The sequence below is a fragment of the Stenella coeruleoalba genome, assembly GCF_951394435.1.
Source record: "Stenella coeruleoalba genome assembly, chromosome: 12".
In the NCBI taxonomy this organism is placed as follows: Eukaryota; Metazoa; Chordata; class Mammalia; order Artiodactyla; family Delphinidae; genus Stenella; species Stenella coeruleoalba.
In genome coordinates, this window is record NC_137158.1 from 34339807 (window position 1) to 34366252 (window position 26446).

General features: G+C 36.3%; 1 protein-coding gene across 9 annotated transcripts in view; it reads left to right on the forward strand.

Moving 5' to 3' along the window:
• Positions 1–26446, forward strand: part of GRIK2 (glutamate ionotropic receptor kainate type subunit 2) — a 641759-nt gene that overhangs the window by 69580 nt on the left and 545733 nt on the right. For 4 of the 9 annotated variants that reach the window (XM_079938728.1, XM_079938724.1, XM_079938726.1 and 1 more), the window contains one exon: positions 19–109. The exons of the other annotated variants lie outside the window; for them this stretch is intronic. Coding sequence is in view for 3 of the 4 variants with exons in the window: in XM_079938724.1 (XP_079794850.1) it covers positions 61–109 (49 nt within the window). In the remaining variant the exon portion in view is untranslated. The remainder of the gene's footprint in view (positions 1–18; positions 110–26446) is intronic. 9 annotated transcript variants of the gene reach the window in all.

Consider the following 26446-nt stretch of genomic DNA (forward strand, 5'->3'; position numbering starts at 1 on the left):
CTTTGCTTGATTAAACAGCAACTCCTGGGATGTCACAGAATCCTGTGGCAACTACTCTGAATGAAAGCAAAGGTGAAGAGCATCCAATGTGAGAGCAGAATGTTTTACAGTAAGTTTAAAATCATTAAACCTTTCTATAATACCTTTATTTAAATGACGAAAATATAGACTTGGAAATTATTTTATTTTGAAAGGCAAAATGCAAAAGCACTTAAACCATCATTTTAAAGAGTCTTTTGTGAAAAATAAATACTCCATAAAAACACACTGTGTATGTTTTTAAAACATTACAATATAGATTTCTGTTATTTAAATACATAGGAATATTATTGAAATGCTCAGATTAAATTATTTTATTTTTCTATATTCTATAATTTTTTTTCCTTTCTGGGAAGAGATATAATTTTCTTAAAGAAACTTTCCAGAAAAATCTTAACGTTAAAACTATATATTGTTCATATTGTTATTATGCAACTGACTTATCCCATCACAATATGTGAAAAGCTGTGAACCAATCTCTTTTTAGCCAGGTTTGTTAGATACTTCCTTGATAGGGCTATTCATTCATTTAATTCAGTGTTCCTGATATTTTTCACATTTTAATACACATAGAAAATGATCAGATTACCTACGGCTGAGTCGGGTAGACAGAAGGATGAGGATGCTGGTAGGTGAAGGTTGCTGGCCCAGGACTTGGGCCACCTTTGCCTCCCTTGGGGCATCCCCCAACCTGTGCACAGTTGAGCGGCTGTGATGTAGGTGACACTCACTGAGTGCTGATGGGCCTGGATTCTAGGCAGCGTGGACACAGAGCTCCATCAGGGTCAGGACCTTCTCTGTATTCTGTGCCTACCACACAGGTGTTCACTTGGTAAAACCTGGCCCACTTCTGCTCTGTAACTGGGCTGAGCCTTTAAGCAAAAAGTGGGGGGCCTTTGCCAGTTCCCGGTGAGAACGCCCTATGAAGAGCTAGAGTATGGTTGACATTGGTTTACAATATTAAACTGAATCTTTTTTGCGATTACGAACCCCAGTTTTCACAAAGTACAAAAGTACAAAGTGTCAAAATTGTCATTTTTTTTCAAAGTTGGAGGCCTAATAATAGGAAAAACAAAACCTTCCTGGTCTGCTGCCTTCTGCTTCTGTGCTATTTTCGGGTAGGGGCTAAGGCACCCGCTACACCTTCTTTGCAGGAATGGATTTTTTCTTGACCAGAAGCACAACTGTCAGCTCACACGTAATGAAAACTATCCATGCATGATTTCTAGCCCAATTTGGCAGACTCCAAGGGTCCTTTGAAAGGCAGCTGACATTTCTGATGATTACCTAAATTGAATTGAACCTTTTAATGTTGTCATTTTAAAGCACGTGAGTCCAAAGAGGAAAAAGAGTAATAGCTGTTACTTACTTACTTGTAATGTCATATATATTACATTACATATTATAATTTCTATTGATGTGGAAGAAACCACTTAGTCTTCTGTTTAGAAGGCACGAATACATTTGCTATGCATCTTAAGAAAATCCATTATGATATGTTCGTATCGAAATAACTTTACCAATCTTCGTCAATAGTATATTCACATTACAGTTCTATTCACAAAGAAACTAAACACTTTTTTTAGAAGGCACAGCTTATTTGGACATAATAGTGATCATTATTCCTATAGGTGTATCTTAACTATGCAAAAAATGAATATTATAGGAAATTTCAGATTCATAGTTTTTCAACTATATTGGACCATTTCTGGTGGCCGATGAGCAAGTCCCAAAATTCAGAGGCTCCCTGCAGGGTGTCCTCAATGCCTGCCTCCTATTTTCTCACACTTTAAGGGGTGTTCTGCTTTGAAGCATGGAGACTGCATACTGCTTGCTCTTATCCTCACCTTCCATCCTCCAAATTCTGCCCCTACTAATTTCTCCTGCCACTTCCTTCTCTCCCCGTTTTCTAGATGTGCCGTGACAATTTCGAAACCATAGTTAAAATATCACCTCCTCTGTGAAGCCTTACCTAGCTTCTCTCCAGCTTTATATCCCCAAAGCAGAGTGTCACTGTGCTCTCCCTGGGGCCTTTTAGGTCTGTTTATACACGGACACATGTTCAAAGGAGAAGAGACATTTCTTCCAGAGTAACCATTTTATAGACCTAAGAGCCAGTATAGAACATTCTGATAGAACTAATATAGAGAATAGGTGTTATTCCTCAACTTGAAGTTTGTTTCTTCTTGAGTAGAAGAATAGATCCTAAAATAAACTTATTATATTAGTAATGTAACACCAGTTTAAAATCTAATTTGTAGCAACAAGCATTCTTAACACTGACAGGAACTGTTGCAAATAAACTAGAATAGTCCTTTGCAGTTTGGGTTACTTTTTTGATGTAGTAAGAATGATACAATGCATCAACGCTTTGGCCCAGTTCATCTAGAGAGAGAGGTATTTACAACCCCATCCTGGAGAAATTAGCATTTAATCTTTGAACAGCAGCGGGTTATCTCCATGTCGAGAATCTTCGATCTTCCCTATGCAATTCCTTCATTTTCTCTGAAGGACACCTGGAAGTATTAAATATGGGTTCTCTAAGATCAGATTTAGTGTCCTTAGGAGACTGAGGGAAGGCACAAGTACATTCCCAACAAGTCAGGTTTTTTGTTTTTGTCTTTTTTTTACTTTGATGAGAAGTCATCTGTCTTTTTTATTTTGGTTTTACAACAAATTGACACCTTGTAATGAAGTTTATGTCGGTAAGCATTTTATGATGAGAGTTAGAGGCGACATGTAACTGTTTTTAACAGCAGTACTTTTAGTACCGGTGTGTGTGTGCCCACTGTGTGTGGATTACTGTAGACATATAACAGGATGATATGACATGGAAATATAACAGGATAACACAACGTGGAGATGAAGTGATAGCTCTTTTAATATACTTTAAGGCAGAAGAGTTAGCTCATTTCCCAGTTCATAAATCCTGGAGATGAAGCCATGTGGACACATACGTGTTGTCTCTGGGTGCTTATATTGGTTTTCTGTTGCTGACATAACACATTATCTTACAATTCTGTAGGTCAGAAGTCTGCTATGGGTCTCACCAAAAATTAAGGTGTCAACAGGGCCGAATTTCTTTTCAAGGCTCTGGGGGAGAATCCTTTTCCTGCTTCCTCCCAGTTGTTGTCACCATTCTATTCCTTGTGGTTGTAGGAATGATATCCTGCTTACTTGCTGGCTATCAGCTGATAGCTGTTCCCAGGTTCTAGTTGCCACCACATTCCTTGTCTCATGGCCTCCTTCCTCCATCTTCAAAGCCAATAATGGCTGATCAAGTCTTCATATTGTGTTTTTCTGACACAGCCGTGAAAAGTTCTCAACTTTTAAGGATCTGTGTCATTAGACTGGGCCCACGAGGAGGATCGTGATAATCTTCCACATCACCTGGTCCACACACACACTCTTAATCACATCTACAAAGTTCCTTTTGCCATGAAACATATTCACAAGTTCAAGGGTTGAAGACACAGACATCTTTGGGAGGCTCTTTTTCTAACTATCACAGTGCTGAAGAAAATGATCTTAATAGCTGTCAGTTGCCAAAAACCCTTTAGCATTAGAATACCAGTTTGGGTTAAATTGGGCTAAAGAAAAGGACTGAGTAAAAACTTAGGTTTGTAAGTACTAAAGCCCAAGTCTTTTGAACTTCTAATACTTTTTCTACAGAACCAACATATTAGAGTGTTATATTCCCTGACATTCTTAGCTATTCTCAAGACGTGTGAGGCTGAGAATTGCTTCCCAAGTCTATCTGGTTTTGAATCTCAGTTCTGACTTACTAGCTGTGTGATCATGGGAAGTCATGTAACCTTTCTGTGTCTAACTTCACTTAGATAAAATAGAGATACTAATAGGATCTATTTTGGGATGTTTAATGTTAATATGTTAATATATTGTTCAGCTAGAATTATTAGTACCTAGCACTGTATAGGAGTTATGTATAATTACTGTAGAACCATATATTACTACCAAGTAACCATAAAGTCCTTTATTTAATGTTTTTTTTCCTAATATAACAGTATCTGAAACTGCATCCAAGTAATTTTTTTTTTAAATTGATGGCTGGTTGGAGAAATCATGAGAAATTGTTGTTTTAATGTTAACAGAGTATTTTCTGTTTCTCAGGAGAAGGTTGAATTCACCTAAGAGGGCAGAATGTCCCTCTGTTTTTAGAAAAAAAATGTCACTTGGCTTTTTCTTTTGGCAAAAGTAAAGTCAAAATGCTGTTCTAGAATAGAGATCTTTAAGATATTGAGCAACAAAATTTCTCTGCTTTACAGTATAATTTTTCTTCTTTTAAATTGTAGGTACAGGTACAGGTGCATATTAGAAATTATCTTTCCTGTTAGGAAATAAAACAAGGTTGTCTCTTCTGGGACTCTGGGTGAATAGAAAGCCAGAATTTGGAAAAAGAAAGCCATGGGGAAGGGCTTGTGGCTGGAATGGGGATAGGACAGGCATGGGGAATGGAGAGCCGGTTTGTGCATCATCGTGGCAGGCTGGGACCAAGGAGGTGGCTGTATTCTTAGCCTGTAGACCTTGAGGACCTGCATATCTATAGTCCAATTTTAATCTTTGTTTATGATTTGAAATTTCCCAAAGACTAGAGAAATGTCTCATTTTACACTCTGGTCTGCTTTTTTTTTTTTTTTTTTTTTTTTGCGGTACGCGGGCCTCTCACTGTTGTGGCCTCTCCCGTTGCGGAGCACAGGCTCCCGACGCACAGGCTCAGCAGCCATGGTTCACGGGCCCAGCCGCTCCGCAGCATGTGGGATCCTCCCGGACCGGGGCACGAACCCGTGTCCCCTGCATCGGCAGGCGGACTCTCAACCACTGCGCCACCAGGGAAGCCCTGGTCTGCTTTTTATCTGTGCTTTGGGGAGTTAAAGTCAGGCCCATGCCGGTGTTTTTAAGGAATTTGTTAAGAGCAAGTTAGTTGGTATAGCCCAAGTGAAGGCAGAATGGAGAAATGAGAGGTTGTGTGCAGAAGAGCAGGGGATTGGACTGGGCTTCTGCCCAAGGGGACAGTTAACATTCAGCCTTGATTTAACAGCCATGCCTATATCCCACAGGGATTCCCACAACTATGGGAGGCATGGTTAGTGAAAGGTGGGGATGGGCTGGGAGGACTGCTAAGTGAGTCTTACAGGGAAGAAGACTTCTAGCAACTTGGAACACCTGTGTTACCTAAGGAAAGGAGTCTCTTATATAAGCAAGAGTTTATAATGTTGAAGGTTGTTGTGTTAAAAAAGCAAATACCTTCCTTTTTACTGATCCATTAAAGCACCATAGGTTAGCAATTAGGCATTTTAAACATTGCAGACATTTATCTTTTTGGTAAATTGTCTATCAAAATGTTTTGTCTGGGGACTTCTCTGGTGGCACAGTGGTTGGGAATCTGCCTGCCAATGCAGGGGACGCTTGTTCGAGCCCTGGTCCGGGAAGATCCCACATGCCGCGGAGCAACTAAGCCCGCACACTGCAGCTGGCCGCAACTAGAAAAAGCCCGCGCACAGCAACGAAGACCCAATGCAGCCAAGAAAAAAATTTAAAAAAAAAAATCAAAATGTTTTGTCTGAAATTTGAATCAAGTACAGCATTATGACAAATCATCATTTCAAAGACTATTAAAATAATCTAGTAACTTAAATAAGGACATTTTAAAGGCAGTGTTTTAAAGACAAAGTCTCCACAGTCTGTAAGAAGCCACATAAAACGTATGAATTAAAAACAAAAAAGAAACCATAATCTATTCCTGAATATCTTTGGGTAGCATTTGTTGATCATGATATCACTTGCTAAGTGCCTTCTTATGATTGTGATGGTTACTACTATTTTTTAAAAGAAATTTGTGATGAAAAAAGTCATTTGGTTTCCCTAATTAAGAGTTACAGAGTGTCTTGATGCCAGGTATAACGTTTGGAATGGGACTGAAATTGGAAGAATATAAATTGTGTTTCATGTTCTGCATTGTTTGTCTCTACATCAAATGAGAAAACTCAGTTTCCACTGGGAATATACTACCTGGTCTTTTAGAGTAGTTCTTAAAATCAATTTTGAGAGAATGGTTTAAAACGCCATATCCCTTTCTCAGGGAACCACTTCACATCCACATGAGATAAGAAGGTTCTTTTCTTGCAGCACCTCCAGGAATGTGCCTCCATTCAAGAACAACTGCAGGGTTCTAACCTCCACCAGATGGAGAGAGTCAGGTCATGGGCACAAGGCAAAGAGATTCCAACATATACAGAGAACAGTATTTCCTAAGGTTCGTTCTGAGGAGCACTGGTCCCACTGACCAGTGTTTTGTGTTAATCCAAAAAAGGGTTCACCTGGAATACTGGATTAGATTAGATTATAGACTTTTCCTTGCTGTGAGAATCCTCTGTTCCTTCAAAGCATTAATGTGTAGAGCACATCTCTCAGAGAAGGTAAAGATATAAGGTATACAAGGTTTCACAAAAGTACTTGATTATATTACCCCCTCTTTTTTGTTGGGATCTTTATATTTTATTACTGGGAACCCACTTAGGTGGGGTGTCTGTGGAAAGGATTAACAAAGGAGTGCACATGGAACAGAGCACCAGCACAGGTTTCGAAGCTGGCAAGGAAGACAACAGGCTGAAAGCAGACTAGCAGGAGGACGAGGTACCCTACACAGGATCAGGTTAGCCTAAAGAGAAGGTCAGTGTCCTTAGCAATGGTAGGCTTCAGTAAGTGATGCACAGTACAGGGACAGATGCATGAAGCAGGGCGAAGAAAACTTGATTAATGAAGCAACTTACTACTACAGATTTCAGACATTTTTTTGTGTTTTTTCTGGGTCAGGAGATAATCTCAGTGGAACAGATGTAAACCTTGCCTGCAGTTAAAGCAATTGCATTGAACTGTGTTAACTTTTTTACCACACTTTTTTATAAAAAGACTTTTTGGTGGATTCTTCAAGGTAGAACAACATACGCCTTTTAAGGGGCTTACACCTGGCAGAGTTGGAGTACGTAGGGTATAAGATCAATAGTTCTTTGTAAGCCAATCTTGATAACAGGACTCCTAAATTCCTTCTCCACTGTTTCATTACCTGCAGCAGTTTAATTGTCCTAAAATGCAAAATGGCCAAGGAGGTGGTATCTGAAAGCAATGGATCTTGGCTTTCCTTGGGGAACTTATTATAAAAGCATATTCTCAGACCCCAGATTTAGAGAGTCTGACCTAGTAGGTCTACAGTAGGATCCAGGGCTCTCCATTTTTGATGAGCTACCTGTATGATTCTGAGGTAGGAGGCCCAGGGACCACTCAGACCACCACCGAGGAAACTCTCCCGAAACCTTTGTGATAATAAAAATATCCCTTCTCTATCCGAGGAATATGAAGCAGGATACTTGGGTTATTTAAATCAAAGAAATTCAGATATATTAAGATTGCAGTCAGGTCAAGTATTTAGCAGCATTTCACAGAAAGAAAATTATCCTCAATTTGGAGAATAAAATTAGATTAATTAGAGTCTTATGGAGGTTGAGTGCTGTTTTCACTAGAGGGAGCGATGTCTAAAAGCATGAGGTAAGATCATCTTCCCAAATGAGCTCAAAAACAAGAACAGTAAGAACAACTATAAATCAAAGACAGGTTTTATTTAAATCTTGGCCTCTAGTCAATGTTGCTGTCATTGACACTTTAGGCTGTTATGGTTCACACTTATTCAGTTGTTTCCAAAATATTTGCTTCTGTCATTGCCAATGTTCTTAATTTGTCAAATTATGTCTTTCTGGGTCATGGTTTCATCACCTTGAAAACTCTTCAGACTTCATCCATTGAAATTAAACTGACCATTATTGAATTTATTCTGTTTACCTCAGAGAAGCACAGTTGTACTTTATAAATGTATAAGATTTAATACAATATTCCTTAATATGCTTCTATTTTATTAATTTAATTTTGCATGAAAAGGAAAACAACTAGTATGAAATTTGTGCTGTGTTTTTATAACTTGCTTAATATCAGTATGCTATTATTGTTAGTAGCATTTCAATGAGTTGAACAGCGCTAAAAATGACCAAAACTCAATAGGGAGTTCCTTGCGTGCTGCAGCTTGTAGCGTCCAGTTACTTCACAATTAGTAGTCAGTTGCTGTATAAATAAAACCACTTAGAGTTAGTGGAAACATCTTTGTTGGTTATTTTGAAATATTAGTATTTTAAAAATAAAATCTGCCTCATTGCCTCAACTTGTCATGACACATTTTATCATCTTTCATTTGTCCATTTTCCAAAAGATAAATAACTCATGATGTCAACCTTTATGGAGAGCAAAGGAGGCATCAACTATTTCAGGCAACTGCAAAAGCTCTGGTGTACTCTGAAAGAGTGAATGTGCTTTCAGGATGTTTAGAAGAAAACCCTTGCAGATGATGAAGGTGGAAATCTAGAAATGTTCTCTTTTGGCTACTTGCTGTTGACTGTGGAATTGGAAACATTTACTTCTTGACCGATTAGAATTTAAAGGATGGATAAAATTTAAAGGTGCTCATTTATTGCTTTCAAATAACATAAAAATAATTTCCTTTCTTTTGAGATCTGATCTAAGCACCTGCCAATATACATACAATACTAGTTGTGTCAGATGATGCAAGAAAATGAAATGTCTATTCATTCATTTCTGATTTGGCAAGTTGCATATCACCCTTTTCCAGCAACAGAAATATGCTTTTATTGTATAATTTAAAGCCATCTTTTATTGTAAAATTTTAAACATATTGGAAATTTGTTAAAATTGAATTGTTTCTGGACCAGAGAAAACACTATGAATGGGGACTATATATAAATAATTGAAAAGTGTATAAGAGAAGAAGCCAAGTATTCATTTGCATTTTTGAATAAAGCCAAACTTTCATTTAATTATACAGTAGTGGGCTTTAAACATATATTTTTAGTCAAGTCTGTAAAACTGCCAAATGCTAAAGTAACATAGGCCAATTATAGATTGTGTTTTATTAACATAATCAAAGATTTGATAAAAGATAAAAAGCTTTCAAGGTTTGGATCAGAGACAAGGTTTTCAGTGCCTCTGTATAGCCTGGTAAAAATGTACAATGATTCAAATGTCAGGTAGGGCAAGCTAGAGTCTTTCATCCATATTTTTACTAGTTGACAAAATCAGAGCTCTAGCTCCCGTTACCTAATATTGCCCTTACCCAGTGTAGTGGAAAAAAAGAGGGGAAAAATTCCTGGTAGGACACCGCTAGTGAAAGATCTTTACGCTGAATGATAACATTTTTTTTGCGGTACGCGGGCCTCTCACTGCTGTGGCCTCTCCCGTTGCGGAGCACAGGCTCCGGACGCGCAGGCTCAGCGGCCATGGCTCACGGGCCCAGCCACTCCGCGGCATGTGGGATCCTCCCGGACCGGGGCACGAACCCGCGTCCTCTGCATCGGCAGGCAGACTCAACCACTGCACCACCAGGGACGCCCCTGATAACATTTTTAAAATGTTATCTACTCTATTCCTAACTTTTTGTATCATTCAAGTTCAGCAACATAGTAAGATATAAATGTATAAACCTCATGCTATACATTAGTTTACATACTGAATATACATATGGCACCTCCTATAGTGAAAAGTAATCTAGATTATTATTTCATATATGGGCCCCCAGTAAGTGCTGCTCCCATAATCCTTTCTCATTTTTTTTCTGAGATTCCTTCCATTCGTTCAGTTTCAATTTCTATTCCTCTACTAAAGCTTAACTTTATATGAAGACATTCAGTTTTAAAATATCTGTTTATATTGGAGGACTAGATCAAATGCAACTCTAAGTTCTAATTCCAGATAACTTTTTATAGTCTTTTTACTCCATACCTTTTTATAGTATGCTTTACTTGGACCAAAAATTTCAGTTACTATCTATGTGAACTACAATGGAAATTTTAGGCAGATCTTAGTTTAGTAATAAAAAAAATGTTGAAAATGTTCTAGACAAAAATCTTCTGAATGGTGGATGGCTATCTCCTGTGGTTTTTAGTTTGCTTTGGAAACAGGTATGAAGCCCCTTTCCTTTTTAAAACAGATACTAGGATGTATTCCTCTGTACAACTGCCCTTACTGGTTCCTGATGTAATGTAACAGGAAATGGAGAAGGTAGAGACCTTTTGCAGGTAGAACCATAATAATCCAGCAAGCCGCAGAATTAGGTAATATGCTCTTCCAAATTCCATTAAGAGAGGAAACCTTCATATGTTATAAGGTGCCATATCATAATAACCCCATCTTTCCTCACTTGCTCCTTCTCTACCTCTCCCCCCAGCACAAATCATTTGCATTCGTTTTGTTGAACAACAGTGAATGCAGACCCATGGGGTGAGGAGTGAGTATCCAGAGGACTGCTCCAGTTACAGTGCTGCCATTGGAACGCAATAATTGGAAATATTTAAATAAAGTTTGGATAGTCCTGTTTCAGAAATGTTGAAAGGAAGATCTTACATGAGTGAGAAGTTTACTATATGTTCTTTGGTCATCCACCAACTAGAATATTCTGTGGTTGTAATCCCATACCAGAGAAAATAAGAAGGTTAAGTCAAGACTACTGGAACTTATGATTTCAGATTTGTTGATCAATGTCCTACACTATTTTAACACATGGGATACTATTTATCATTTTTATAAGATTGAAACAATGTGCAAATGAAAAAAGAGAAAACTGTTACTGGCATGCAAGACAGGACAGCTATCTTCCTCACACTCCTTAATGCAAGACTCAACCCAAAGGAAATTATTTACAATAGATGACATCATTTCTTTTTTTTTTTTTCTTTCTAGAAGAGGTAAATTCACTAGGACCATTTAGGTTAATAGACTGTCCAAATAGAATTTCTGTTATTACCGATAAAGAACTGACTTGATTGATAAGTACAAAAACAATGAGGTTACCCATTTGTAAAGGCAGGTTCATTTAGCTCCCTGACTTCAGTAGACGGTGGAATATAAAACCAAAAATGGTCTCATTTTAACCATTCAGTACTGAGTGTTCCCTTTCCGTCCTTTAATAATACCTTGAATAGATTCGATAACTTTCCAGTCACTTTAATACTTTAAAGTCAGTCCAGTGTAATGCTCACTCTCACTTCATCCTGTACCATCTTCCCGCTGCACCCTTGAGGAGGGGTGCGTGGTCTCTTGGAGTAGCATAGGTTCTTAGGGTATAGTTTGCTTCTAGACACTTCCTCTCTTCAAGGCCTGGCTCCTCCAGGATGTAGAGGATTGAGAGGCAAAACGATGAACACTCTCCTCTTCTGTCCCTGCTGTCCTAGTTCTTTCCGTTGATGGTCAGTGATTCTAGGGCTAACACTACCTGGATGCTCATGCCCTCTGTGTGGCTGATACACATCCAAGTTCTTCAGAGGCTCCGTGGGGCCTTCCCACTGGACAGGCCCTTGGCGAGGGACGCTTGACTTCTTCCAGTCTCCCACATTAGACCTGCCTCAGACAATTGAGCAGCTTGCTTTTAGGGTGTCCTTACCAGTGGATCGCTCTCTTGGATAGAGTACCAGCAAAATGACTTCAATGTGGCTCTTTTCTCCTGACCTGAGGGACACTCCTACATCCCTTCAGGGCAGTGGGTGGAGTGTGAGATGCTTTACCGTAGCCCCTCTCTCTTTGCTCTGCCATCTCTTTCCATGTCTCTTTTCTTTGCTCAGTTATGTATGGGGACAATCAGGAAGTTTGTTGTCCAAGCAGATCTCTAAGTGAGGAGCAAAATGCCAGTCTTTCTTCTTGGACGAGGCTTCTATTTTTAGGTGTCATTCTCTTTAAAACAGCCCTCACACATTCACAAGCACTTGCTTTGGAAGGAGAATTCTCCTTTTTCTCATGCTGATTATGAAAACCTCCTCTTTCTTCCTAAGTGCTCTTATGGATCCTGGGGACGGGGGAAGGGTAGGGGAAAAGGTGGGCTCAAGACCTGCAGGAGGGTCATTATCTTCAGACTCAGTGAGTCTTTGTCCTCAGTCTGTGAGCTTAGTCACAGATTTCTGAGAAACAGGAGATTCCCTATTCACTACACTCCTGCACATTGACACTAGACTGTGCAAGGAAAATAGGAAGAAAGCAACCTAACAAATTCTTAGCTAACTTTTTTTTATAGGACAATAGCCAATATTCAGCATGTTTTGTCTATCAGATGTTTTACACGTGTGAACACATTTAGTGGCCTGCATGATCTACAGCACAAGCATGATGTTATAAACACAAGTATACTTTTGGGAAGAAATTATTAATTTGACTACAGTAACTCAGATACAAATGCTACCTTTTGATGTATTCTTTTTATATCATTATGCAAAGCGATAGCTATGGCTGTGTCAGTCCCATATTTTCACTTTCTTCTATTAATGTACAACCAGCATGCTGTGCTTGCAGGTGCATTGCAAAGAGGCCTGGACTTGACATCAGAAAACCAGAGTTCAAATCTAGCCTCTTCTGGGTAACTGCATTGCTGTGTGACTTCGGGCAACTCCCTTACCTTCTTTGGACTTTAATATTTAGTATCCTTATGTAGAACACTTTGGTAGATTATTTAATATCTCATTTTATGCGTAGCACTAATCATAATTATTTAGAAAACACTGTTAAGTTATAATTTAATGTGCTTGCTCAGTGTTTGCCTAGTGTCACATGATTTTACTGATAATTTCATAGCGATTTGGTGTCTGTAACTTTTACACAATCCTGTTAAAATAGACCTTTAGATGTTTTCAGCTAAATCACTGCCATACAACAACTTAGATACAGAGTGTTAAACATATCTTACAGCTGAACACCAATCATAAAAATGACTTTAAACATTATAAAGAGTTGTTAAATGAAACTGAGATGCTTTTATTTTTGTTCAGGATCTATCTCTTTTTTAAATTAAATTTGGCATTGAGGTTTCAATCTTGCAGTTATTATTTGAGAAGTGTGATATATTTCTTTAAAATATTTAGTTTCCTAATTCGTTAACTGGGTAGTTTAAAGATCATTAAACCTCTAAGCTTGCTAATGTAACTCAAGCATAAGCATATCTGCAGGATTTTTTTCTTTTTTAATTGAAGTCTAGTTGACTTACAATATTAGTTTCAGGTGTACAACATAGTGATTCTATATTTTTATAGATTATACTCCATATGAAGTTATTATAAACATTGGCTATATTCCCTGTGCTGCACAAAACATCCTTGTAACCTCTTTATTTTGTACCTAGTAGTTTTTACCTCTTAATCCCCTTCACCTGTTTTGGCCCTCACCCAAGCCCTGTCCTCTCTGGTAACCACTAGTTTGTTATCTGTATCTGTGAGTCTTTTTCTAGTTTCGTTATATTTGTTCATTTGTTTTATTTAGGTTTGTATTAATTTGAGAGAAATTCTTTCCACTTAGTATGCTTCTCTTTCATTAATAATACAAGTTTAGTTTATTATGTATTTATATGAGTAGAAAAGAGACCAATATTTTAAGCATATAAGGTGAGCTATATGTTCCATATAAGTTATGGTGTCTATACAAATTTTTTCTTCAATAAAGAATGTTCTCCTGTTGTCATACCACATTTGAAATACAGCTTTTCTCTCAAGATACTTAGATGCTGGATTTATAGTGTTAAGCATATTTATTGTTATTTTTCCTAGGTTTAGTCACAGCATTTGTTTGCCATAGAGCAATGTGTCTTCATCAATTATCTTTTTTTTTTTTTTTTTTAATGGTATGTTTGTGATTGATGGTATCTGGATTTTTTGTTAAGGCTCTTCTTTAGGAATAGCTTTCCTTTTGGGGAATTTCAGCACCAAAAGATTGCCCTTTCAAAGACATTCTTTCCTTTGTGCCTTATTTTTTGTTTAAATTTGTTTTCACTATAGAGAGATAATACTGTTTAGAAACAGTGATACTGAAGATTACCTTTTGTTCTGCTATTTTTCAAAATATCCAGGGTTATTTATTTTGACTTTAATATTCATATAGAGTCCTAAGAGACACATCATAGATTTTTCATACTGAATACATGCATTTAAAATGACTGCATCCATAACATGTTTACAGAAATATAAAGGTACTGTTTTTTTGTTTTGTTTTGTTTTTTCTTTTAAAATCAGGAAAGCCTCCCGTGGCTTGACAGAGAAAATGTACAGCCTAAAGACTATTCAAAATTCATGAAGTTTGTGCAGACCAAAATTTATTTTAAGTGTATGAATAAGAAACAATTTCCATTTTAGGTTCTTTTTGAGCCGGCACAATACAGAATTGCAATTAGCTGATTGGCAGCTGTTCCTTCTAGTGATCTAAAATCATTATGCAGTTTGTTGCACTGTCCGCTTTCAAAGTTCTTTGATTGCTAATTTTAAAGAATGATATTCATTTCAGGATGAGAAATGTTACATATTCAGAATTGGAAAGCAACAAATCGTATTCATTTTTAATTTTTTAGTTTAATAGAAAGTTCAGAATAGATGTGAGGAGGGAAGAAAAAGAGGTTTAATAACTAAAATTGAAACTGTCTCTAATTGATCATATCTTGTGTTTATTCAGCCCATTTTAAGGACGTTCTCTCATTTCTGCGTGTTTTTTTTTTTTTTTTTTTTTTTTTTTTCCTTCGGTACGCGGGCCTCTCACTGCTGTGGCCTCTCCTGTTGCGGAGCACAGGCTCCAGACGCGCAGGCTCAGCGGCCATGGCTCACGGGCCCAGCCGCTCCGCGGCATGTGGGATCTTACCAGACCGGGGCACGAACCCGTGTACCCTGCATTGGCAGTCGGACTCTCAACCACTGTGCCACCAGGGAAGCCCTCCGCATGATTTTTTACAATACATTTTTTTCTTTTATTTCTGAGACTTCAGCCCCACAGTAAAAAAGTGGGTTTTTTTTTAGTTTCAGGCAGACAAAAATAACAGTAATTAAAAAAAAATCCATGTGTTTAATTCAGAATCTGATATATTACATCAGAAAGGTGGATTAAATAATTTATTTCAGCTTGGAGGTTTCATTCGCTCACTGCTTCTTTTAGAATTTTAGGAATTTTAAGGCTTCTAGCACAAGTGGCACCCCAGTTTTTCTCTGTCTTCCTATTTCCCTACACACGACATGGATTTGGTAAACAATTAGAATGCTTCTTTGTTATTGAACAACATAGATAGCAGTTAGGGAAAACATTTAGTTGGACTTAAATTACAGTGCTAATCGTTGGTCTGCTACAGTGCTTTAGTTGGTCTGGCACTATTTATTAGAAAACAATTTTCTTTCAGCAAACAAAGCAGGAATTAGAACTGAACTAAAAATTTTCAATGACTAGCTCTGATAGACTCTACTTCACGCCTTTGAGACAGCTTGTATATTTGTTTCAGAACCAAATAACAACTAAATCAATTGGTTCTGTTACTAGTTATGGATCTTCTTTTTTGCCCATCTTTCCAACCTACTGGATGCCCTTAGGTTCGTAACACATTTTATTTGTCTGCTCTGTCATAAAGTAAAGCACTTATATTCATAACTTTGAGGAATAGATGTGGTGATAGATCACTAAATGGGAAGCACACAAAAGGAGGAGCAGATGTTGCTTTTCTCATGTTGTCTTGTTTTACATATCACAAATTAAACTCGTATAAAATTTTGTAGGAATATTGGGCCATGCATACTCCTACTGTTAGATAGCTGAAACAAAACAAAACAAAACAACCAAACAAACCTTGCTGCCCAGTTCTTTTTAACTTATCAGCTGCATGGCTAATAGCCTAGTTCTTTTAATGCCTCCTCTCCCCGACATAGTCCTCCTAGTGAATCCTGGATGGGGTGTTTGCACAGAAGGTAGTTGCAGAGTGGGTTGGAGTGAGGGGGTATGAAAAAGAAGCAAAACTCTCTTTGCTGGGCCAATGCGACCCCCAAAAGAGCTGTGATTATTTGGGATTGAATCCAATGTTACTACTGGACTGTTCATTTAAAATAATCTAATTGATTGAATACATAATTAAAAAAATCTTGAGATTAAGACCTTTCAAATTTATTTAAAATTGGAAAGGAAATGTTCTAATCATTTGGAAATGAAGCTTTCAAAATGCAAGGGCTTTGTTTATTAAGCCATGCAGAGTATTAAATGGGATGGTTGTTTGAGGAGGGCCACAATGGCCAGAATATGGGAAAAACCTTTAACACATATTTCTTACGTAGTGTCAGTCTTATTTATTTTTAATATAATAAATATCCTAAAGATTTATCTGGTCAATTAAAATATTTGACATATTATGAGAACTTCAGACTTGAATATTGTGCTTTGCATTTTGCTGTGGATTTTTCTAATAATATACTATGAAGGCCTTATGGCTTTAAAAATCTTATTTCTATGATAATCATATTCCAAGACCCTTACCCTCTATTTCATATTCCTGCTAAGCTTTTACATGTATCACTGTTAATCTAAGTCAGTGAAATAAATTCGGATTCCACAGGAGCAGGATAGAAGAGTGGCATGTTTTCTTCATTTTGTGCTTTCACTCCCCAAATTGCATTGTGCAAGTTGTATATTAGATAACTTTTATAGGTAATACAATTATTTGATTATGTATGATAGATACCATTTAAAAGAAAGCTCACATAATACTGTGTATCACAATATCTACAATTATAAATTTTGGGGAGAGCTACAATGTAACTCTTGATAACAGTGATTTCTTTCCTACTCTTGCAGCTGACAGATTTTTCTTCTTCCCATAGTCCTATGCGAGCAAACGCTTCAGTGCTTCATTACATGGATCATTTGTGCTTCCTAGATAACCAGAAAATGTAACACTTGTGTTGATCAATTATAGAGTTACCATAAGGCCTTAGAAAAAGAATTCTTGAAAGACATTCTTATCTGCTTTGCCTGACTCTGTTGACTGATAACACATCTAAAGGCTAATATGTGTTAGAAGCTGACACGCATTTAGGGAAGGTGTATTGTACCCTAGAGAGCTGATGCTTTCCTTCACTGACTAGAATTTTATCATCCTCTTGTGTCTAGTGAATTTAAAAAAGTCAACTTGGTGGGCAAACACATAACTGAATTTGTTTTTTTTTTAACATCACAAATATTGTATTTGTTTGAGTCCATCAAAATGATATGTTAAAATTGCTTGTGAAATGTGTTAGAGAGAATGTAGTTAAAAGGAATTATTTTGGCTAAGACAAAAAAAGTTGTAGACTCTAAACTTTAGTCAGTTTTAAAGTTGTATTACATTTAAGAAATTTATAAATTATAAATAGCTTTTTTTTTTTTTTTTTTTTTGCCGTACGCGGGCCTCTCATTGTGCTCAGCCGCCATGGCTCACGGGCCCAGCCGCTCCGCGGCATGTGGGATCTTCCCAGACCGGGGCACGAACCCGTGTCCCCTGCATTGGCAGGCAGATTCCTAACCACTGCGCCATCAGGGAAGCCCGTAAATAGCTATTGTATCACTTTAGTGTCTTTGTCTTTGATGAGAACTTTTGTTTCTGTTTTTGGTTTGTTTTGCCTTGTTTCTGTTAGATTTTGTGTTGCACTTTTTGAGGAGTTCAGGGCATGCTACAATTCTTCTGTCTTTCTATAAGCAAAAGGAAGGAAAGAGTTGCATAAAGTATTCAGTAATCTTCTACTGATGTATGGCACTATTTGGTAGATATGAAATGTTTTACTGACAAAATTTATACAGCCTTGGAATTTAAATCTAAAAAAGGCAATGTTTCTATGGATGAGTGGAATGTAAGAGGAAGACATATGAGAATGAAACTCATTAATACTTATACAAATTGACCAAAATTTTAGAATCTGTGCAGATTAAGAGTAGAAGAGTAGTTGAATCTTAGAGGAGCCTATAAAGGGTAGATACTTTTAGATGCAGAGTGAAACACATAGAAAGGAGTTATGAAGGTACTATATTTGATCAGCCTGATCTGGGAAATTTTGTGGAAGGACAAAAGAGATACAAGCATGTCATAAAATGAAATATTTCAATTTTCTTTGTTTTAAGACATTGAAAACAATTAAGAAGGTTTTGCCATCTTTTTCTTTCATTCCGCAAATATACAACTAACCCCAGGAATACCTAAAGATTAATTTAGAACGTAACTGCAGTGGATTGAGCTATTATGTGTCCCCTACTGCAGTCAGATTGAAGTATTAGAGAATAAGTCGCTATCTATATAATTATATTATCTTCATCCATCTTCCATTTGAAATATTCTGCCGTTTCAGAATGATTTGTTTCTCTCCCCACCAATCTTTTGTTATTTTTACTTTTATTTTTATTAATTTTGGGTGTGATAAGAAGTAGGGAAATGCAAATATTCTCAGAAGAGGTAGTCAGCTCTTTAAGGAGAGTCGACTGCTCGGAACGTTTCCACTGGACAACTAGCTGAGAACAAGTTGGTAGATGGCATATTGTAGTAATTAAGGGAAAAGGCTCTGGAGTCCACTAAGACTTGATTTGCATCCTAATTGTATAATCTTAGTTTTTAAATCTTTAATGTGAATGATTACAGTAGCTACCTTGTAGGACTGTTGGGAGGATTGCCAGAGATAAGACATATAAAGAGTCTGGCACATGGAAAGATTTCACTAAATCTTACTTATATGGTGGTAATTATACTTTGGTAGAGGAAAGAAGAGGTGAAATTTTAGAGTGGTGGTTCTTAAAATACTCCTTGAGTTTCTCATGAGAATATTTAATTTTTTAATATTTATTTTGATGATCTATAAAAATAATCATCTGTCTTACCTGGTTAACCACTGAGATGACCAGATGTTAAGCATATAGTATCTCATTCACACATTTTCAAACCAAGTGATGTCAAGCCAAGGCTCTATAAGTAAGTTTTACAATGGTTCCAGGAAGACAGAGTGGTGAGATCTTATTAGATCCTCACCCAAGGTGTAGTAGTGTAGTCAACCTAGAAGAAACTATACCATATTCAAATATCAAGCAATTTATCATAGCACAGCAGCAAACTGTGATTAATTCAAATTTACTAATTGTAGAGGTTTTAAAAATTTTTTTGTAAAAATTTTTAACTCCCTATGGACCAAAAGTATACTAAGATTCTATCTAGTTTATGTTTGTGTATGTTTAAGTTACCTTGTAAAATAAGTTAAGACTAGGAGTCTGTGAAAATATATGTTCTTTAAAGGAAGTGCATACAGTTTTTAAGTTCGAGACACACCTTGAGAGCTTGGAACACAGACTTGGGGAGGCAGTCTATGGTGGTATGTACGCCCAGAGCAGTGATTAATATCAGTCATCACTGGACTCTGGGTTATTAAAAGGGGGAGGGTAGGTGGGTATTAGGGAAAGAAGTGGCAAGAGCATTGTAAGGATGATGAGGGGTACTGAAAGGTGACTGTTGCCTATTTCAGAATCCACCCACAACTGGCCCTTCTTCAGAGCTTAGCCCACCAAACAGTTCATCAGATTATGTTTCTCATCCATTATGATCTCCCTTCCTCTGTAGCTGTTCTTTGATTGGGTGGCTAATGATGAAACATGGTACTCAGGGCAGGATTCAAGCATGTTGGCTACTTTTCAGTCCATTCTATTGGCAGGATGTGAACCTCAACCATATGGTGAGGCAGGGCATTTACACTCATTCTAGAGGTTATTCATATTGGCCTGCTGCAAGAAATTAGCACTGTTCACACTTGTTTAGTCTTAATAAAAATCTTTTTAGCTGAAGCACAGGGATAAGGACACCGTCTGCCACATAGAAATGCCAATATTAAATGAGCAACAGGGGGAAGGTGTCTTTCATTCTTAGGGACTTTTAGAAAGAATTTTAAATAGATTAAGCACAAATTGATTCCCCTCTTTACCAGTTCAGACCATAATTTACATTTTATATTGTCAATTGCATTATAATAGCTGTAAAATCTATTAGTGTTATCATGCTTGCCATTTCTAAAAATAGCACTACAGGTAGCTTTAAAAAATATGAATGTCTTTAAAATCAAATATCTACCGTCTGTGCCAGACACTGCTTGAAACTTAAGCTGAGATGGCTGAGCGAGCATCTTTGATTTTTTTTTTTTAATCAGGGTTGGGGTAGATTATGGACTATGAACTATCTTTACTAAAAAGAACATTTTAAATGGGGCTGTATAACATGGATGGGATTTTATGATTAATAAATTCATTGAAAATTAGGAAAAGTTAATGAAAGCAGTCTTTTAACCCAAATTTTTACATGAGTGGGGTTTTTTTTTGAGTCCTTAAAAATTATTAGCTACTCAAAAATCTGATTCTATCACCAGAATTTAATTGTGAGAAGATAGCTAAAATATTTAAATGACACCTTTTTTATATCTTTGTATCCTGTGTATTATAGTGAATGCTTACTTTTATTTGTTCAGTGTGTTCTATAAACAAAGTGCGATGAATGATGACTGGATGAATAATTAAAAATGGTTTTAAATAAAATGTTGAGATTGTTTTAAAAAAATTACATTATATGCAAAGGAATGAACTTTTTTTTTCTTTTTAAATTTGTGTTTTTATAATATCTGCTTTAAAAGTTAGTGTTAAAAATTGGAGCCTGGGTCCAATATTAATGAGTGTAACCCATTTTGCCTCATTCCACCAGCTTTAACTTGTTTGGTCATATTTAGCCTTTTGTATGTTACTTGAAGCATATACCCTCAATTTGCAAACATATATGGGCATTTTTATTGAAATAGGTTATACTGTCCATAGCCACAAAATCAGCAGACTTTTTCAGTTGAAGAAAAAAATGAGATACGACAGAGTATGTGAATAACAAACAAACAAACAATCAAACAAAAAGAATGTGTAATCATGAATAAGAAAGTTGATAGTAACTTCTCCTCATTTTACTTTGGTTTTAAAAAATTTGATCTTACACCCTTACACAAATTATAGAGAGAATGTCTAGACAGATCCAAGCTCTCATTCTTCTTGTTATGGTCACTAATCTCATTTCTTTGACCTTATTTTTTCTGTAACCTTTACCTCTTAGCAGCCTGTACCACTTATTCTAATTTTATTAGCAATGATCATGAGGATATCTACTTCAAAGGTGCTGTAAGCGGTATTTGTTGGACGGTTATATCGTATAAGTATTCCCTTCTCAGTGAGGGAGAATTTTTTCTTTGTATTTTAAAATTGATATGACTTTGGCATAGTCAAAAGGCAAAATTAGCCAAGTACGTCATTTATCATCATGGCTATTTACCACATGTGTGTACAGAGGTCTGCATGCAGATTAGAAGACAAAAGTTTGGGTTCTACAAAACAATTATTTTATTTTAAAAATTAGTTGAAAAAATAATGCTAGTATTTTTGAGTTTTCTAAAAGCTTTTACTGATAAAAATATTTCTGATTTCAACATATGGTATCTTTGGCTAACTTTGACTCTTTTCTTGCCTGTTAGAACAATAAATAAGTTATTAACATTAATATGTAAGTTCCCTATTTAATGAAATAGATTATGAAATTGATTTGTACACACCAAACGTCAAATATCAGCACTTAAATGTCTTTTTAATTTTTACCTTTAGACACTGAAAAATGTTTCACTTTGTGAATGAAACTCAAACATTTTTCATTTTGAATGTTTTTTGATCTTTGAGTTATTCTTTGTGGGCAGTACCTTTAATTGCATACCCTAAAATTTTTATTTCAAAATATTGCAATTTTGATAGGCAAAGTCATACTGCATTCAATAAGAAGAAAGGTGGGACTTGCCAAATCTCTTATAAAGCTACACAGGTATCATCCTTACAGACCATGCCCCAGGCAGGTCCAATCCCCTCCACATGGTTTCTGCAGATTTATAAAGGTGTGTGGTGGGTGTGGAAAAGGTTGTATGCTCAAGGTCATCCCATAGAAGGATTTCTGCTCATTCTAGGAAGGTTCTGTTCTACAAAGCACCAACCCACAGGGGAAACAAGCCTTTTCATCAGTGTCCACAAAACAACCATTTAAACCAGTTATTCCCAGTAGCATTAAACTTAGCTGATTTGAGGACAGCAAGACAAGGAGTGTCTATATCACATCAATACAAATGACTTTACGTTGGAACCTTGCTATTAGTGTATCTCTCGGGAATTTTATTTGGTCCGGATTTCATAGCATTCCACTGGGCTCCTCTTTCCTCTTCCCTCTTGTCATCCTATCTAACGTCCTCTTTCTCGTTTGCCAGGAGGAAAACAAATCTCATTTTCCTACACTTTACAAAGCCCCACTATTGCTCTGTTTGCTTTGGCTTTCACCTCTGCAAAAGTATTGTTTTCTATAGCTTGATAAGGCATTTTTCAAGACAAAGAAAGTTTCATCTCTAATGGAAATTCTTGTGCCAAATGTTAAGGTAACCCCTTATTTATTTATTTTTTACTTTTTTACTAAGAGATGGTTTAAAAAAACTGGGATTTGTACTAAGTGCTCTGTCCAGTGGTCCCTACTTTTGCTTTTCACTCCGTCGTGTTGTTATTGTTTAAAATATTAACCTTTTAAAAAGCAGAAGTGTTCTGTAATTACAGATAATGATAATAACATATGGAATCAATTATTGAGGACTTGAAATCAGTAAAAAGCCTCAGCATGAAGTAATTATGTAATGTAAGAAAGCAGACAATGAATAGTGTGTTGATAAGCAAAAATGACATTGGCAAGTATGAAATGATTCTCTGTGAAAATGTATTTTTGAAATCAGAAGACAAGCCTATTTTTAAACCCAGATATAATTTTGATGTCTAAATAGCTCTGTACCTGATTTGTTTTACTCTAAAGTTCATGAAATTAAAAAAAATAAACTTAGTGACACATTGATTTTCTTTAATGTAACTGAGGAAATAGATCGTTTTTGTATTTTTCAAGAACTCTAGTTGGGATTAGAAACTAATAGCATAATTTTTGAAACCCTGTTGATTTTTGGAAAGGGAGTATGTAAACTGTGTTTGGTGTTGGAAATCAATGCGGAAGGCTATTTTAGCTAGTATACTATGAGAAAATCTCAAAGGAATCTTTATATTTTGCTATAATTAGAGTCATAATTGTCAATTAACAATTAATTAGTTCTCATTCCACATGTGGAAGCTTGGAGTCTGTCCTTAGAGACAAAGAGATAAGTCTCTAGCTATTGGTAAACTAAACTGAAGAAGGCATTGCTTCCAAGAAGACAACGTTCATAAAACAGTGCTTTGTTATAATTTATTTAAAAATTTACAAATTACAAATTATTTACAAATTGAAAGATTACAAATTACAGAAATTACAAAAGATTTATTTACTATTCAGTTAAAGTTTGTACATATTTGTACAGATTTGTTCCAGATTATTTTTGAGTATTAAATACATAATATTTTCAGATAAATACAGTTTTATTTCTTTGAGTTACAAGTGGCCAAGATTAACCTAAAAAGTGTTTCTGAAACATTTTACCGCATAGAAGTACTTAGTTTGGGGGTTTAATAGGTGAATGAGTGCAGATATATGTCTTTGCTTATTATGTACACCAGTGAAGCCAAAGTACTAATATTTTTATTCCCCTCAGTAAGTTAAACTTTCTTTCTTAGATTCCCTCATGTAACAAACATTATTGAGCACTCTTTGTACTATTGTCAGGCCTGTGCATGGCACTGGAAAAACAAAGTGAGTCCTGTTGTTTCTTCTCAATGGATTTCCCAACTTTATCAACAGGAGAGACAGGAATTGCCAGTGATACTTCTCTAATTGAAGTATGCTGCCCTGAATAAAATGGGGGTTCAAAAGATGGAGCTCCTAACCATCTGGGCACTCCAAGTTCCCCAAAGCAGGTGATGTCAGCTGGATATTAAAGGATATGTTATTGTAAATGGGACAAAGGGAAAGACATTTTCATGCAGCGAAATCACTGTGAGCAAAGGTCTGAGGGTGGGACACAGCCCCGCAGCATCAGGGCATATCAGGTCATTCAGTTTGCTTAAAGAGGAAAGTATGTATGAGGGCAGAGCAGAGCATCAGGTTACAGAGACAGGAGGGAATGATATCAGGAAAGGCTTAATGATTTTTTTTTTTTTTACATCTTTATTGGAGTATAATTGCTTTACAATGGTGTGTTAGTTTCTGCTTTATAACAAAGTGAATCAGTTATACATATGTTCCCATATCTCTTCCCTCTTGCGTCTCCCTCCCTCCCACCCTCCCTATCCCACCCCTCCAGGTGGTCACAAAGCACCGAGCTGATCTCCCTATGCTATGCGGCTGCTTCCCACTAGCTATCTCTTTTACGTTTGGTAGTGTATATATGTCCATGCCACTCTCTCACTTTGTCCCGGCTTACCCTTCCCCCTCCCCGTGTCCTCAAGTCCATTCTCTACGTCTGTGTCGTTATTCCTGTCCTGTCCCTAGGTTCTTCATAACCACTTTTTTTTTTTTTTTTAGATTCCATATATATGTGTTAGCATTCAGTATTTGTTTTTTTCTTCCTGACTTACTTCACTCTGTATGACTCTAGGTCCATCCACCTCACTACAAATACCTCAATTTCGTTTCTTTTTATGGCTGCATAATATTCCATTGTATATATGTGCCACATCTTCTTTATCCATTCATCTGTCAATGGACACTTAGTTTGCTTCCATGTCCTGGCTATTGTAACTAGAGCTGCAATGAACGTTGTGGTACATGACTCTTTTTGAATTATGGCATTCAATGTTTTATGGAATTCTACTTTCTGAGAATTATCCTCAGGGCTGTTATTGTGACAAAGGCTGTTCTGGGCAAGAGACAATGTTGTAACTTACAGTGATTTTACTATCAAAGAACATTTATTAAATAAGCAATTTTCCCTTCTTTCAGATCTTCTGCAGTACAATTAGTAGTGGGTGTAGAAATGCCACTTCTGACCCTCTGAGTCCATACCAACCTAGATGCTTTCCTAAACATCATTCTTACTTATCCAGATATGTCTTTTAAGCAGAATGTCACCTTTAAATAATCACCTTTAAAAACCCTACATAATTGATATAATTTCTATGACTGTTTCTTTTACTGCTTCCCTGTAGCTTTTTTTGTTGGTTTACTTTCCCTCTCTTTTCAACCAAAGAGTTATTTAAAAAAAGAAACTGATATGGACATTTTGCCAACACATTACTTAGGTTATAATGAGAAATATTAGGCAGCTATTTAGAGTGTTTTGAGGATTTTCTCAAGTAAAGGAAATGTGTCAGCATTGGCTTATAATGTGAGTTTAATTTGTTTATTTTTTATAACTTTGCAGTCAACCTTATTTCATTTACACCAGATATTCTGTGAGCCTACTGATTGCAAAAGACGACAAAGAAGAAAATGAGAATTTTAGCAGAGTAGATATTAGTCCCAGTTGCTTGACTCTTTTGATAGCACATATGAATTATTCACCATCTATATTTATAGCATATGTTATACTCCTTAATGCATCTATAACCATCCACTTCCAGAGGGAAAACTGTCCTGCTGCTTTTGGTTTGTTTGTTTAGTTTTTCAGTGAAAGCTGAAGAGAGCATTGACTATTTCCCTGAAGACCTACTACAGCCTGAATATTACTACTTTAGCATATTATCCTCCATTGTATTTTCTGAAAAGATTTCCTTGGGAATCTTATCAGATTTTTAAAATAATTTTAAATACTTTCTATTTTGAGAATTTGCTAATTAATTCTTACACTGTATTACTATGACATTAAAAATTATATATATCTGTATATATACACGCATATATGTGTGTATATATATATATACACATACACACAAACACAGTTAAATGTATGGGACATGAGAAGTTTGTATTTATGGCTTTGATATCAGTATATGATATCTGGTTAGATAATGTTAAGGTTATATTCAAGCAACTGTCTCAAAGGGCAGTGAAATCCCCTTATTGGGATTTTTCTCAGGCAACAGAGAAGTTTGAAGTAAACTATATTTCTTTAACCTAGAAAATGTACTTCTGGTTTTTATCAGCTCTTTCTGTTAGATTTTAATGCTTAAATAGATTATACAGTTTTAGACAAGTATGAAATTATAGGTGCAGAATTTATGAGTCCAAGATGCTTCTTCTATTATTGACAAATAACTTAATCACTGGAAACATTTATCACTTTTACTGGCATAGCTGACAGACAGCAGACTGTTGCTGTCTTGCAGGAATCAGGCTGCAGAGCATGTCATAATTCAATTGAAACACATTTCTCCTATCAGGAAAACTAAATAGCATCAAATACCCTTGACTTTATGTAGTGTGATGACAACAACCTTGACTAAACACAGACCATTTGCTTCAGCAAAAAGAATAGGTCTAAATATCCATGTACTAAATCTTGTATCTTGCTCTAAATTATGTAAACTAGTTGTAGTTTTAGAATCATATATTTTGAAGGTATCTTAGCAATGACATAATTTGGTTTTTCCA